Source organism: Salvelinus fontinalis, unplaced genomic scaffold (assembly GCF_029448725.1).
Source record: "Salvelinus fontinalis isolate EN_2023a unplaced genomic scaffold, ASM2944872v1 scaffold_0021, whole genome shotgun sequence".
Taxonomy (NCBI): domain Eukaryota; kingdom Metazoa; phylum Chordata; class Actinopteri; order Salmoniformes; family Salmonidae; genus Salvelinus; species Salvelinus fontinalis.
Genome location: NW_026600230.1, coordinates 641,204 through 657,532, shown reverse-complemented (window position 1 = coordinate 657,532; position 16,329 = coordinate 641,204). Strand labels below are relative to the sequence as shown.

Here is a 16,329-nt window from a genome sequence, read left to right as displayed (position 1 = left end):
CTAGGACCTATAGTAGTGACTATAACTAGGACCTATACTATAACTAGGACCTGTAGTAGTGACTATAACAGGACCTATAGTAGTGACTATAACTAGGAACTATAGTAGTGACTATAACTAGGACCTATTGTAGTGACTATAACTAGGACCTATAGTAGTGACTATAACTAGGACCTATAGTAGTGACTATAACTAGGACCTACATTATAACTAGGACCTATGGTAGTGACTATAACTAGGACCTACACTATAACTAGGACCTATAGTATAACTAGGACCTATACTATAACTAGGACCTATAGTAGTGACTCTAACTAGGACCTATAGTAATGACTATAACTAGGACCTATAGTAGTGACTATAACTAGGACCTATACTATAACTAGGACCTGTAGTAGTGACTATAACAGGACCTATAGTAGTGACTATAACTAGGACCTGTAGTAGTGACTATAACTAGGACCTATAGTAGTGACTATAACTAGGACCTATAGTAGTGACTATAACAGGACCAAAAGTAGTGACTATAACTAGGACCTATAGTAGTGACTATAACTAGGACCTATAGTAGTGACTATAACTAGGACCTATAGTATAACTAGGACCTATAGTAGTGACTATAACTAGGATCTATAGTATTGACTATAACTAGGACCTATAGTATAACTAGGACCTATACTATAACTAGGATCTATAGTAGTGACTATAACTAGGACCTATAGTAGTGACTATAACTAGGACCTATAGTAGTGACTATGACTAGGACCTATAGTAGTGACTATAACTAGGACCTATAGTAGTGACTACAACTAGGACCTGTACTATAACTAGGACCTATAGTAGTGACTATAACTAGGACCTATAGTAGTGACTATAACTAGGACCTATAGTAGTGACTATGACTAGGACCTATAGTAGTGACTATAACTAGGACCAAAAGTAGTGACTATAACTAGGACCTATAGTATAACTAGGATCTATAGTAGTGACTATAACTAGGACCTATAGTAGTGACTATAACTAGGACCTATACTATAACTAGGACCTGTAGTAGTGACTATAACTAGGACCTATAGTAGTGACTATAACTAGGACCTATAGTATAACTAGGACCTATAGTACAACTAGGACCTATAGTAGTGACTATAACTAGGACCTATAGTAGTAACTAGGACCTATAGTAGTGACTATAACTAGGACCTATAGTAGTGACTATAACTAGGACCTATAGTAGTGACTATAACTAGGACCTATAGTATAACTAGGACCTATGGTAGTGACTATAACTAGGACCAAAAGTAGTGACTATAACTAGGACCTATAGTAGTGACTATAACTAGGACCCATACTATAACTAGGACCTATACTATAACTAGGACCTGTAGTAGTGACTATAACTAGGACCTATAGTAGTGACTATAACTAGGACCTATAGTATAACTAGGACCTATAGTACAACTAGGACCTATAGTAGTGACTATAACTAGGACCTATAGTAGTGACTATAACTAGGACCTATAGTAGTGACTATAACTAGGACCTATAGTAGTGACTCTAACTAGGACCTATACTATAACTAGGACCTGTAGTAGTGACTATAACTAGGACCTATAGTAGTGACTATAACTAGGACCTGTAGTAGTGACTATAACTAGGACCTATACTATAACTAGGACCTATAGTAGTGACTATAACTAGGACCTATAGTAGTGACTATAACTAGGACCTATAGTATAACTAGGACCTGTAGTAGTGACTATAACTAGGACCTATAGTAGTGACTATAACTAGGACCTGTAGTAGTGACTATAACTAGGACCTATAGTAGTGACTATAACTAGGACCTATAGTAGTGACTATAACTAGGACCTACACTATAACTAGGACCTATGGTAGTGACTATAACTAGGACCTACACTATAACTAGGACCTGTAGTAGTGACTATAACTAGGACCTATAGTATAACTAGGACCTATAGTAGTGACTCTAACTAGGACCTATACTATAACTAGGACCTGTAGTAGTGACTATAACTAGGACCTATAGTAGTGACTATAACTAGGACCTGTAGTAGTGACTCTAACTAGGACCTATAGTAGTGACTATAACTAGGACCTATACTATAACTAGGACCTATAGTAGTGACTATAACTAGGACCTATAGTAGTGACTATAACTAGGACCTGTAGTAGTGACTATAACTAGGACCTATACTATAACTAGGACCTATACTATAACTAGGACCTATACTATAACTAGGACCTATAGTAGTGACTATAACTAGGACCTATAGTAGTGACTATAACTAGGACCTATAGTAGTGACTATAACTAGGACCTATAGTATAACTAGGACCTATGGTAGTGACTCTAACTAGGAGCCAGAGTTTCCCTGACTAGGTTCCTGGCCCCTAACTGTGCAGAGGGAGCAGATGCTCACTGAGTCTCCCCAACCCGTTCCTCTCTGGCTCAATGGAGCAGTGTTTTCTACAGCTGAACATCCTGGACTTGATTTTCTCACAGGTTGCCAAACTCACCCACGCCATCTCCATCTTTACTGAAGGGATTCTGATGATGAAGACCACGCTGGTTGGAATCATCAAGGTCAGTTTTTAAATTTAAAACGGGTTTATGCAACCGTTGTTTTAGATATATTGACGGCAGGTAGCCTAGTGGTTAGAGGGGGGAGGCAGGTTGCCTAGTGGTTAGAGGGGGGAGGCAGGTTGCCTAGTGGTTAGAGGGGGGAGGCAGGTTGCCTAGTGGTTAGAGGGGGGAGGCAGGTTGCCTAGTGGTTAGAGGGGGGAGGCAGGTTGCCTAGTGGTTAGAGGGGGGGAGGCAGGTTGCCTAGTGGTTAGAGGGGGGAGGCAGGTTGCCTAGTGGTTAGAGGGGGTAGGCAGGGTAGCCTAGTGGTTAGAGGGGGGGAGGCAGGTTGCCTAGTGGTTAGAGGGGGGAGGCAGGTTGCCTAGTGGTTAGAGGGGGGAGGCAGGTTGCCTAGTGGTTAGAAGGGGGAGGCAGGTTGCCTCGTGGTTAGAGGGGGGAGGCAGGTTGCCTAGTGGTTAGAGGGGGGAGGCAGGTTGCCTAGTGGTTAGAGGGGGGAGGCAGGTTGCCTAGTGGTTAGAGGGGGGAGGCAGGTTGCCTAGTGGTTAGAGGGGGGAGGCAGGTTGCCTAGTGGTTAGAGGGGGGAGGCAGGTTGCCTCGTGGTTAGAGGGGGGAGGCAGGTTGCCTCGTGGTTAGAGGGGGGAGGCAGGTTGCCTCGTGGTTAGAGGGGGGGGGCAGGTTGCCTCGTGGTTAGAGGGGGGAGGCAGGTAGCCTAGTGGTTAGAGGGGGGAGGCAGGTTGCCTAGTGGTTAGAGGGGGGAGGCAGGTTGCCTAGTGGTTAGAGGGGGGAGGCAGGTTGCCTAGTGGTTAGAGGGGGGGGGCAGGTTGCCTCGTGGTTAGAGGGGGGAGGCAGGTTGCCTCGTGGTTAGAGGGGGGAGGCAGGTTGCCTCGTGGTTAGAGGGGGGAGGCAGGTTGCCTCGTGGTTAGAGGGGGGAGGCAGGTTGCCTCGTGGTTAGAGGGGGGAGGCAGGTTGCCTCGTGGTTAGAGGGGGGAGGCAGGTTGCCTCGTGGTTAGAGGGGGGAGGCAGGTTGCCTAGTGGTTAGAGGGGGGAGGCAGGTTGCCTAGTGGTTAGAGGGGGGAGGCAGGTTGCCTAGTGGTTAGAGGGGGGGGACAGGTAGCCTAGTGGTTAGAGGGGGGAGGCAGGTAGTCTAGTGTTTAGAGGGGGGGAGGCAGGTTGCCTAGTGGTTAGAGGGGGGAGGCAGGGTAGCCTAGTGGTTAGAAGGGGGGGGCAGGTTGCCTCGTGGTTAGAGGGGGGGGGCAGGTTGCCTCGTGGTTAGAGGGGGGAGGCAGGTTGCCTAGTGGTTAGAGGGGGGGAGGCAGGTTGCCTAGTGGTTAGAGGGGGGGAGGCAGGTTGCCTAGTGTTTAGAGGGGGGGAGGCAGGTTGCCTAGTGGTTAGAGGGGGGAGGCAGGGTAGCCTAGTGGTTAGAAGGGGGGGGCAGGTTGCCTCGTGGTTAGAGGGGGGGGGCAGGTTGCCTCGTGGTTAGAGGGGGGAGGCAGGTTGCCTCGTGGTTAGAGGGGGGAGGCAGGTTGCCTCGTGGTTAGAGGGGGGAGGCAGGTTGCCTCGTGGTTAGAGGGGGTTGCCTCGTGGTTAGAGGGGGTTGCCTCGTGGTTAGAGGGGGTTGCCTCGTGGTTAGAGGGGGTTGCCTCGTGGTTAGAGGGGGTTGCCTCGTGGTTAGAGGGGGTTGCCTCGTGGTTAGAGGGGGTTGCCTCGTGGTTAGAGGGGGTTGCCTCGTGGTTAGAGGGGGTTGCCTCGTGGTTAGAGGGGGTTGCCTCGTGGTTAGAGGGGGGAGCCTCGTGGTTAGAGGGGGGAGGCAGGTAACCTAGTGGTTAGAGCGTCGGACTAGTAACAGAAAGGTTGCTAGATCGAATCCCTGAGCTGACAAGGTAAAAAATCTGTCGTTCTGCCCCTGAACAAGGCAGTTAACCCAATGTTCCCCGGTAGGCAATCATTGTAAAATAATAATTTGTTCTTAATTGACTTGCCTCGTTTAAATAAAGGATAAATAAAATAAAAATATATCTTTATAATTGAGAAAATGTGTGTAAATGCAGAAGTCTTACCTTTTTTGTGGCGTCTCTTCAGGTGGATCCCAAGCAGCTCCTGGAAGATGGTATCAGGAAGGAGTTGGTGAGAAGAGTAGCCTACGCTCTTCACAAAGGACTTATCTTTAACCCTAAGGCTAAGGTGAGATATCTGACCATGACGCAACACAATATCAACCGTTCCCGAGGCTGCTCCCGGAGTGGCGCAGCGGTCTAAGGCACTGCATCTCAGTGCAAGAGGCGTCACTACAGTCCCTGGTTCGATTCGGGGCTGTATCACATCCGGTCCGTGATTGAGAGTCCAATAGGGTGGCGCACAATTGACCCAGCGTCGTCCGGGTTTGGCCGGTGTAGGCCGTCCATTGTAAATATGAATTGTTTTTTAACGGACTTGCCCTAGTTAAATAAAGGTTACATTTATAAATAAATCCACAGTACCATTCAAGGTTAACCGTCACTTTAAAAAGTTTAATTTCAGTGTCTGAAGTATCAGTTTGTTTCAGGTTTTATTCATGACAGAATATAAAACAAAGTTGTCTGCTAACTTGAAAATGTAAAAGTGTTTCAGAATATTAATCCTGGTCCAATTTCCAATCTCACACCTGGTAAAGACCAGTGAGCTGATGCCGAAGCTCAAGGAGATGGCAGCCACCATGGACGGGTTCTACCGGTCCTTTGAGTACATCCAGGATTACGTCTCCATCTACGGCCTGAAGATCTGGCAGGAAGAGGTCTCTCGTATCATCAACTACAACGTGGAGCAGGAGTGCAACAGCTTCCTACGCACCAAGGTTTGGACCGAGGCTCTATACAGTAGAGAGGCTATATACAGTAGAGAGGCTATATACAGTAGAGAGGCTATATACAGTAGAGAGGCTCTATACAGTAGAGAGGCTATATACAGTAGAGAGGCTCTATACAGTAGAGAGGCTATATACAGTAGAGAGGCTCTATACAGTAGAGGGGCTATATACAGTAGAGAGGCTATATACAGTAGAGAGGCTATATACAGTAGAGAGGCTATATACAGTAGAGAGGCTATATACAGTAGAGAGGCTCTGTACAGTAGAGAGGCTATATACAGTAGAGAGGCTATATACAGTAGAGAGGCTCTATGCAGTAGAGAGGCTCTGTACAGTAGAGAGGCTATATACAGTAGAGAGGCTCTATGCAGTAGAGAGGCTCTATGCAGTAGAGAGGATATATACAGTAGAGAGGCTACATACAGTAGAGAGGCTATATACAGTAGAGAGGCTCTATGCAGTAGAGAGGCTATATACAGTAGAGAGGATATATACAGTAGAGAGGCTCTATGCAGTAGAGAGGCTATATACAGTAGAGAGGATATATACAGTAGAGAGGCTATATACAGTAGAGAGGCTCTATGCAGTAGAGAGGCTCTATACAGTAGAGAGGATATATACAGTAGAGAGGCTACATACAGTAGAGAGGCTATATACAGTAGAGAGGCTCTATGCAGTAGAGAGGATATATACAGTAGAGAGGCTACATACAGTAGAGAGGCTATATACAGTAGAGAGGCTCTATGCAGTAGAGAGGCTATATACAGTAGAGAGGATATATACAGTAGAGAGGCTCTATGCAGTAGAGAGGCTATATACAGTAGAGAGGATATATACAGTAGAGAGGCTATATACAGTAGAGAGGCTCTATGCAGTAGAGAGGCTCTATACAGTAGAGGCTATATACAGTAGAGAGGCTATATACAGTAGAGAGGCTCTATGCAGTAGAGAGGCTATATACAGTAGAGAGGCTATATACAGTAGAGAGGCTATATACAGTAGAGGGGCTATATACAGTAGAGAGGCTATATACAGTAGAGAGGCTATATACAGTAGAGAGGCTATATACAGTAGAGAGGCTCTATACAGTAGAGAGGCTCTATACAGTAGAGAGGCTCTATACAGTAGAGAGGCTCTATACAGTAGAGAGGCTCTATACAGTAGAGAGGCTACATACAGTAGAGAGGCTACATACAGTAGAGAGGCTACATACAGTAGAGAGGCTACATACAGTAGAGAGGCTACATACAGTAGAGAGGCTATATACAGTAGAGAGGCTATATACTGTAGAGGCTACATACAGTAGAGAGGCTCTATACAGTAGAGAGGCTACATACAGTAGAGAGGCTATATACAGTAGAGGCTCTATATACAGTAGAGAGGCTACATACAGTAGAGAGGCTATATACAGTAGAGAGGCTACATACAGTAGAGAGGCTACATACAGTAGAGAGGCTACATACAGTAGAGAGGCTATATACAGTAGAGAGGCTATATACTGTAGAGAGGCTACATACAGTAGAGAGGCTCTATACAGTAGAGAGGCTACATACAGTAGAGAGGCTATATACAGTAGAGAGGCTACATACAGTAGAGAGGCTACATACAGTAGAGAGGCTACATACAGTAGAGAGGCTACATACAGTAGAGAGGCTATATACAGTAGAGAGGCTACATACTGTAGAGAGGCTACATACAGTAGAGAGGCTCTATACAGTAGAGAGGCTATATACAGTAGAGAGGCTACATACAGTAGAGAGGCTCTATACAGTAGAGAGGCTCTATGCAGTAGAGAGGCTCTATACAGTAGAGAGGCTATATACAGTAGAGAGGCTATATACAGTAGAGAGGCTCTATACAGTAGAGAGGCTATATACAGTAGAGAGGCTATATACAGTAGAGAGGCTCTATACAGTAGAGAGGCTCTATGCAGTAGAGGGGCTCTATGCAGCAGAGGGGCTCTATGCAGCAGAGGGGCTCTGTGCAGCAGAGGGGCTCTGTGCAGCAGAGGGGCTCTGTGCAGCAGAGGGGCTCTGTGCAGCAGAGGGGCTCTGTGCAGCAGAGGGGCTCTGTGCAGCAGAGGGGCTCTGTGCAGCAGAGGGGCTCTGTGCAGCAGAGGGGCTCTGTGCAGCAGAGGGGCTCTGTGCAGCAGAGGGGCTCTGTGCAGTAGAGGGGCTCTGTGCAGTAGAGGGGCTCTGTGCAGTAGAGGGGCTCTGTGCAGTAGAGGCTCTATACAGTAGAGGCTATATACAGTAGAGGGGCTCTATGCAGTAGAGGCTCTATACAGTAGTGAGGCTATATACAGCAGAGGCTATATACAGTAGAGGGGCTCTGTACAGTAGAGAGGCTATATACAGCAGAGGCTATATACAGCAGAGGCTATATACAGTAGAGGGGCTCTGTACAGTAGAGGGGCTCTGTACAGTAGAGGGGCTCTGTACAGTAGAGGGGCTATACAGTAGTGAGGCTATATACAGCAGAGGCTATATACAGTAGAGGGGCTCTGTACAGTAGAGAGGCTCTATGCAGTAGAGAGGGGCTCGATACAGTAGAGAGGGGCTCTATACAGTAGAGAGGGGCTCTATACAGTAGAGGGGGGCTCTATACAGTAGAGGGGGGCTCTATACAGTAGAGGGGGGCTCTATACAGTAGAGGGGGGCTCTATACAGTAGAGGGGGGCTATATACAGTAGAGGGGGGCTATATACAGTAGAGGGGGGCTATATGCAGTAGAGGCTCTATACAGTAGCGAGGCTCTATACAGTAGAGAGACTATATACAGTAGAGAGGCTCTATATACAGTATATATTAGCTGGTTGAATCAGGTTAGTTACAACTGGGAATTGGATTGAAAACCTACAGGAGAGTAGCTCTCCAGAAACAGGGTTGGGAGAGCCCTGGTTTAAATAATATACCTACTATTTAAATGGCTAATGTTCAGCTCTTTGTGTTTCTTAGATCCAGGATTGGCAGAGTGTCTACCAGTCGACCCATATCCCCATCCCCAAGTTCCCCTCGGTCGATGAGTCGGCCACCTTCATCGGGCGACTCTGTAGAGAGATCCTCCGCATCACAGACCCTAAGTAGGTGTCTCTCTCCGTGTCACCTTAGTGGCGTCAGTCTGTTAGCTTGTAGGTACACTACCTACTCATTCAAGGGTATTTCTTTATTTTTACTATTTTCTACAATGTAGAATAAAAAAATACTATGAAATAGCACGTATGGAATCATGTAGTAACCAAAATAAGTTTTTGAGATTTTTGAGATTCTTCAAAGTAGCCACCCTTTGCCTTGATGACAGCTTTGCACACTCTTGGCATTCTCTCAACCAGCTTCACCTGGAATGCTTTTCCAACAGTCATCAAGGCAAAGGGTGGCTATTTGAAGATTAGTTACGAAAGGTAGCGTTGGTGTTCTGTAACGTGGCGTATACACGGTCGTGGATGTCTATGTTGGGTATACTCTCTTCTCAGTGCTTCTAATATGTCTTAATGCAAAGCCTTTTACCTGTTTACCTGTGTTCTCCCAGAGTGACGTGTTACATGGACCAGTTGAACACCTGGTACGACCTGAAGACCCACCAGGAAGTGACCAACAACCGTCTGTTCTCTGAGATACAGGACACCCTGGGGACCTTCGGTCTCAACGGGCTCGACAGGCTCCTCTGCTTCATGATCGTCAAGGAACTGCAGGTCACGTTGACATGATGTTATTGAAACTCAGCCTGCCGGGCCTATGAATTACTACTCTCCTATCTATTAGGATGCTATGGAATGTACTACCTCAGTCCTAACAACTAGTTAAACTTTTTTTATTTAACCCGGTTGTACCATTTTGACTTCAAAACAATCATGATTTATTGAGGTCAATATCAGTTAGTTGTTATATTTTAATACAGATACTGTCGTTCGTAGCTTCGCTTTTCTGTAGAGACGACGCCAGGCGTTATCATTCAACAGGCACATATTGCAGTGTGACTAGACTCACCTGTTTAATTTTGAAATACATTTAGAATCATTCAAGTGTTCCCGGTTCGTTATTGGTTCCGTAACACGACAGGGTTTTTTGTTTCCGTTAGAACTTCCTGTTGGTGTTTCAGAAGACCATCCTGAGAGACAAGGCTATGGTGGATGTCTTTAAAGCCATGCTGAGCTCTGTTAATCCCGTCAAAGGTATTGTGGGTAGGTATCAACAGCTCAGGAAGGATTCTTACCAGGGTGGTGTAAAACTTTTTGCAGTGGAAAACAAAAAATTTGAAATTTTCTTCCATTTGGTGCCAAGTGAACAGGAGCCAGAGATTATGACCAGGGAACATTAGGCTCCTACTGAACAGGAGATGAAGACCAGGGAACATTAGGCTCCCACTGAACAGGAGATTATGACCAGGGAACATTATGCTCCCACTGAACAGGAGATGAAGACCAGGGAACATTAGGCTCTCACTGAACAGGAGATTATGACCAGGGAACATTATGCTCCCACTGAACAGGAGATGAAGACCAGGGAACATTAGGCTCCCACTGAACAGGAGATTATGACCAGGGAACATTAGGCTCCCACTGAACAGGAGATTATGACCAGGGAACATTAGGCTCCCACTGAACAGGAGATTATGACCAGGGAACATTAGGCTCCCACTGAACAGGAGATTATGACCAGGGAACATTAGGCTCCCACTGAACAGGAGATTATGACCAGGGAACATTAGGCTCCCACTGAACAGGAGATTATGACCAGGGAACATTAGGCTCCCACTGAACAGGAGATTATGACCAGGGAACATTAGGCTCCCACTGAACAGGACCCAGAGGTTATGACCAGGGAACATTAGGCTCCCACTGAACACGAGATGAAGACCAGGGAACATTAGGCTCCCATTGAACAGGAGATTATGACCAGGGAACATTAGGCTCCCACTGAACAGGACCCAGAGATTATGACCAGGGAACATTAGGCTCCCACTGAACAGGAGATTATGACCAGGGAACATTATGCTCCTACTGAACAGGAGTTTATGACCAGGGAACATTAGGCTCCCACTGAACAGGACCCAGAGATTATGACCAGGGAACATTAGGCTCCCACTGAACAGGACCCAGAGATTATGACCAGGGAACATTAGGCTCCCACTGAACAGGAGATTATGACCAGGGAACATTATGCTCCCACTGAATAGGAGATGATGACCAGGGAACATTAGGCTCCCAGTGAACAGGACCCAGAGATTATGACCAGGGAACATTAGGCTCCCACTGAACAGGACCCAGAGATTATGACCAGGGAACATTAGGCTCCCACTGAACAGGAGATTATGACCAGGGAACATTAGGCTCCAACTGAACAGGAGATTATGACCAGGGAACATTAGGCTCCCACTGAACAGGAGATTAAGACCAGGGAACATTAGGCTCCCATTGAACAGGAGATTATGACCAGGGAACATTAGGCTCCCACTGAACAGGACCCAGAGATTATGACATGGGAACATTATGCTCCCACTGAACAGGAGATTATGACCAGGGAACATTAGGCTCCCACTGAACAGGATATTATGACCAGGGAACATTAGGCTCCCACTGAACAGGAGATGAAGACCAGGGAACATTAGGCTCCCACTGAACAGGAGATGAAGACCAGGGAACATTAGGCTCCCACTGAACAGGACCCATAGATTATGACCAGGGAACATTAGGCTCCCACTGAACAGGAGATGAAGACCAGGGAACATTAGGCTCCTACTGAACAGGAGATGAAGACCAGGGAACATTAGGCTCCCACTGAACAGGAGATTATGACCAGGGAACATTAGGCTCCCACTGAACAGGATATTATGACCAGGGAACATTAGGCTCCCACTGAACAGGAGATGAAGACCAGGGAACATTAGGCTCCCACTGAACAGGAGATTATGACCAGGGAACATTAGGCTCCCACTGAACAGGACCCATAGATTATGACCAGGGAACATTAGGCTCCCACTGAACAGGAGATTATGACCAGGGAACATTAGGCTCCCACTGAACAGGAGATTATGACCAGGGAACATTAGGCTCCCACTGAACAGGAGATGAAGACCAGGGAACATTAGGCTCCCACTGAACAGGACCCATAGATTATGACCAGGGAACATTAGGCTCCCACTGAACAGGAGATTATGACCAGGGAACATTAGGCTCCCACTGAACAGGAGATTATGACCAGGGAACATTAGGCTCCCACTGAACAGGAGATGAAGACCAGGGAACATTAGGCTCCCACTGAACAGGACCCAGAGATTATGACCAGGGAACATTAGGCTCCCACTGAATATGAGATTATGTCCAGGGAACATTAGGCTCCAACTGAACAGGAGATTATGACCAGGGAACATTATGCTCCCACTGAACAGGAGATTATGACCAGGGAACATTAGGCTCCCACTGAACAGGAGATGAAGACCAGGGAACATTAGGCTCCCACTGAACAGGAGATTATGACCAGGGAACATTAGGCTCCCACTGAACAGGACCCATAGATTATGACCAGGGAACATTAGGCTCCCACTGAACAGGAGATTATGACCAGGGAACATTAGGCTCCCACTGAACAGGAGATTATGACCAGGGAACATTAGGCTCCCGCTGAACAGGAGATGAAGACCAGGGAACATTAGGCTCCCACTGAACAGGAGATTATGACCAGGAAACATTAGGCTCCCGCTGAACAGGAGATGAAGACCAGGGAACATTAGGCTCCCACTTAACAGGAGATTATGACCAGGGAACATTAGGCTCCCACTGAACAGGAGATGATGACCAGGGAACATTAGCCTCCCACTGAACAGGACCCAGAGATTATGACCAGGGAACATTAGGCTCCAACTGAACAGGACCCAGAGATTATGACCAGGGAACATTAGGCTCCCACTGAACAGGAGATTATGACCAGGGAACATTAGGCTCCCACTGAACAGGAGATTATGACCAGGGAACATTAGGCTCCCACTGAACAGGAGATTATGACCAGGGAACATTAGGCTCCCACTGAACAGGAGATGAAGACCAGGGAACATTAGGCTCCCACTGAATATGAGATTATGACCAGGGAACATTAGGCTCCAACTGAACAGGAGATTATGACCAGGGACATTATGCTCCCACTGAACAGGAGATTATGACCAGGGAACATTAGGCTCCCGCTGAACAGGAGATGAAGACCAGGGAACATTAGGCTCCCACTGAACAGGAGATTATGACCAGGGAACATTAGGCTCCCGCTGAATATGAGATTATGACCAGGGAACATTAGGCTCCAACTGAACAGGAGATTATGACCAGGGACATTATGCTCCCACTGAACAGGAGATTATGACCAGGGAACATTAGGCTCCCGCTGAACAGGAGATGAAGACCAGGGAACATTAGGCTCCCACTGAACAGGAGATTATGACCAGGGAACATTAGGCTCCCGCTGAACAGGAGATGAAGACCAGGGAACATTAGGCTCCCACTGAACAGGAGATGAAGACCAGGGAACATTATGCTCCCGCTGAACAGGAGATGAAGACCAGGGAACATTAGGCTCCCACTGAACAGGAGATTATGACCAGGGAACATTAGGCTCCCATTGAACAGGAGATTATGACCAGGGAACATTAGGCTCCAACTGAACAGGAGATTATGACCAGGGAACATTAGGCTCCCACTGAACAGGAGATTATGACCAGGGAACATTAGGCTCCCACTGAACAGGAGATTATGACCAGGGAACATTAGGCTCCAACTGAACAGGAGATTATGACCCGGGAACATTAGGCTCCCACTGAACAGGAGATGATGACCAGGGAACATTAGGCTCCCACTGAACAGGAGATTATGACCAGGGAACATTAGGCTCCCACTGAACAGGAGATTATGACCAGGGAACATTATGGTCCCACTGAACAGGAGATTATGACCAGGGAACATTATGCTCCCACTGAACAGGACCCAGAGATTATGACCAGGGAACATTAGGCTCCCACTGAACAGGAGATTATGACCAGGGAACATTAGGCTCCCACTGAACAGGAGATGATGACCAGGGAACATTAGGCTCCCACTGAACAGGACCCAGAGATGATGACCAGGGAACATTAGGCTCCCACTGAACAGGACCCAGAGATTATGACCAGGGAACATTAGGCTCCCACTGAACACGAGATTATGACCAGGGAACATTAGGCTCCTAATGAACAGGAGATGAAGACCAGGGAACATTAGGCTCCCACTGAACAGGAGATTATGACCAGGGAACATTATGCTCCCACTGAACAGGAGATTATGACCAGGGAACATTAGGCTCCCACTGAACAGGAGATGAAGACCAGGGAACATTAGGCTCCCACTGAACAGGACCCAGAGATTATGACCAGGGAACATTAGGCTCCCACTGAACAGGAGATTATGACCAGGGAACATTAGGCTCCCACTGAACAGGAGATGAAGACCAGGGAACATTATGCTCCCACTGAACAGGACCCAGAGATTATGACCAGGGAACATTAGGCTCCCACTGAACAGGACCCAGAGATTATGACCAGGGAACATTATGCTCCCACTGAACAGGAGATTATGACCAGGGAACATTATGCTCCCACTGAACAGGAGATGAAGACCAGGGAACGTTAGGCTCCTACTGAACAGGAGATTATGACCAGGGAACATTAGGCTCCCACTGAACAGGAGATTATGACCAGGGAACATTATGCTCTGGTTATGACTGTTCAGGCCGTCATCACTCACCGTTGCATTTCCTTTGTTTTGTTTCTGTCAGCAAATGCCAGTAAAGTCTACGCCAACGCTGTGGCCAAAACACAGAAGATCTGGGGTCCGTACTTGGAATCCATCATGAAGGTACTGTGTTTCCTTGACCGGTTTAGCAAAATACCAACTTAATGTTATGAGCAACACAACCATTTACGTTCAGTGATCGGTCTCTAGATGACTATAATCAAAGATGGGGGACAGTGCAGAGTCTGCTTCTAAAGCCATGGCATCATTTTCTGGAATTTTCCAAGCTGTTTAAAGGCACAGTCAACTTAGTGTATGTAAACTTCTGACCCACTGTAATTGTGATACAGTGAATTATAAGTTAAACAATTGTTGGAAAAATTACTTGTGTCATGCACAAAAGTAGATGTCCTAACCGACTTGCCAAAACTATAGTTTGTTAACAAGAAATTTGTGGAGTGGTTGAAAAACAAGTTTTAATGACTCCAACAAAAGTGTATGTAAACTTTATTACAAGTTGAGCTGTCTTGTACACATTCACAGCTAAACGCTGAATTATAGACACACCGGCTACAATAACATATACCTCAAGGTTTATTACAAGTTGAGCCGTCTTGTACACATTCACAGATAAACGCTGAATTGCAGTATACAGACAAAAAGTAGATCAAAGTGACTTGAAGAAGAAAAGAAAAATCTAATCTTCTAGAAGTTTCTCGAGGTCTCAAGTCTTGACGTAGAAGACGTATACCCCTCCCCCACCGGAGAGACCGGGGTTCAATCCCTGTGTGGAAGTGACACGGGGTTTGTTTTCCTCAGGTTGGTCAGATGCAGATCCTGAGGCAACAGATCGCCAACGAGTTGAACTACTCCTGCAAGTTTGACTCCAAACACCTCGCCGCTGCGCTGGAGAACCTCAACAAGTCAGTGTCCGTCTGAGATGATGCGTAGAGAGACATGACATTCTTATAAGTCTTGTTATGAAGGGTCGTACGTGTTTAATTGTTAATAAAGGATGATATAGCTGCAGGCTTTAAAAGTAAAGGGTTACTGTTCATTTGAAATGGGAAAGAGTGATTGTTGCTTGTCATGAAAGGGATGGCCGTTGTCATGGAAGGGATGGCCGTTGTCATGGAAGGGATGGCCGTTGTCATGGAAGGGATGGCCGTTGTCATGGAAGGGATGGCCGTTGTCATGGAAGGGATGGCCGCTGTCATGGAAGGGATGGCCGCTGTCATGGAAGGGATGGCCGTTGTCATGGAAGGGATGGCCGTTGTCATGGAAGGGATGGCCGCTGTCATGGAAGGGATGGCCGCTGTCATGGAAGGGATGGCCGTTGTCATGGAAGGGATGGCCGTTGTCATGGAAGGGATGGCCGTTGTCATGGAGGGGATGGCCGTTGTCATGGAGGGGATGGCCGTTGTCATGGAGGGGATGGCCGTTGTCATGAAAGGGATGGCCGTTGTCATGGAAGGGATGGCCGTTGTCATGGAATTTCTTATCAGTAGACATGGAAAAGTCATAACATATATTTTAACATACATGTTTCTACTAATTGGTCTTTTGACCAATCGGATCAGCTCTTTTACCACGAATTGATCTTTTGACCAATCGGATCAGCTCTTTTACCAGTAATTGGGCAAAAGATCAGAATTTGCTTGTATGTGTAAACTCGGCCTAAGAGAGTGAACCCGGTTAAGTAATGTTGCTGTAATAGTTTGTGTCTGTCATTTAAAGGGTGTGTTGAATAGTCAGCTGTCTGTTGTATCTCCTGTAGGTCTCTACTGGCTGATATAGAAGCCCACTACCAGGACCCCAGCCTTCCCTACCCCAAGGAGGACAACAACCTGCTGTATGAGATCACAGCCTCTCTGGAGGCAGCAGGCATTCACAACCCACTCAACAAGGTCTACTACTACAACTACTACTACTGTTACTACTACTACTACTACTACTACTACAGGCATTCACAACCCACTCAACAAGGTCTATTACTACTACTACTACTACTACTACTACTACTACTACTACTACTACTACTACTACTACTACTACTACTACTACTACCCACAACCCACTCAACAAGGTCTATTACTACTACTACTACTATTACTACTACTACTACTACTACAGGCAT

General features: G+C 46.6%; 1 protein-coding gene across 1 annotated transcript in view; it reads left to right on the top strand.

The window, feature by feature from the left end:
• Positions 1-16,329, top strand: part of LOC129842172 (WASH complex subunit 5) — a 51,823-nt gene that overhangs the window by 26,576 nt on the left and 8,918 nt on the right. The window contains exons 17-25 of the mRNA XM_055910600.1: positions 2,524-2,604; positions 4,681-4,782; positions 5,252-5,431; positions 8,401-8,525; positions 8,972-9,134; positions 9,521-9,623; positions 14,236-14,315; positions 15,012-15,115; positions 15,970-16,099. Of these exons, the coding sequence (XP_055766575.1) occupies positions 2,524-2,604; positions 4,681-4,782; positions 5,252-5,431; positions 8,401-8,525; positions 8,972-9,134; positions 9,521-9,623; positions 14,236-14,315; positions 15,012-15,115; positions 15,970-16,099 (1,068 nt within the window). The remainder of the gene's footprint in view (positions 1-2,523; positions 2,605-4,680; positions 4,783-5,251; positions 5,432-8,400; positions 8,526-8,971; positions 9,135-9,520; positions 9,624-14,235; positions 14,316-15,011; positions 15,116-15,969; positions 16,100-16,329) is intronic.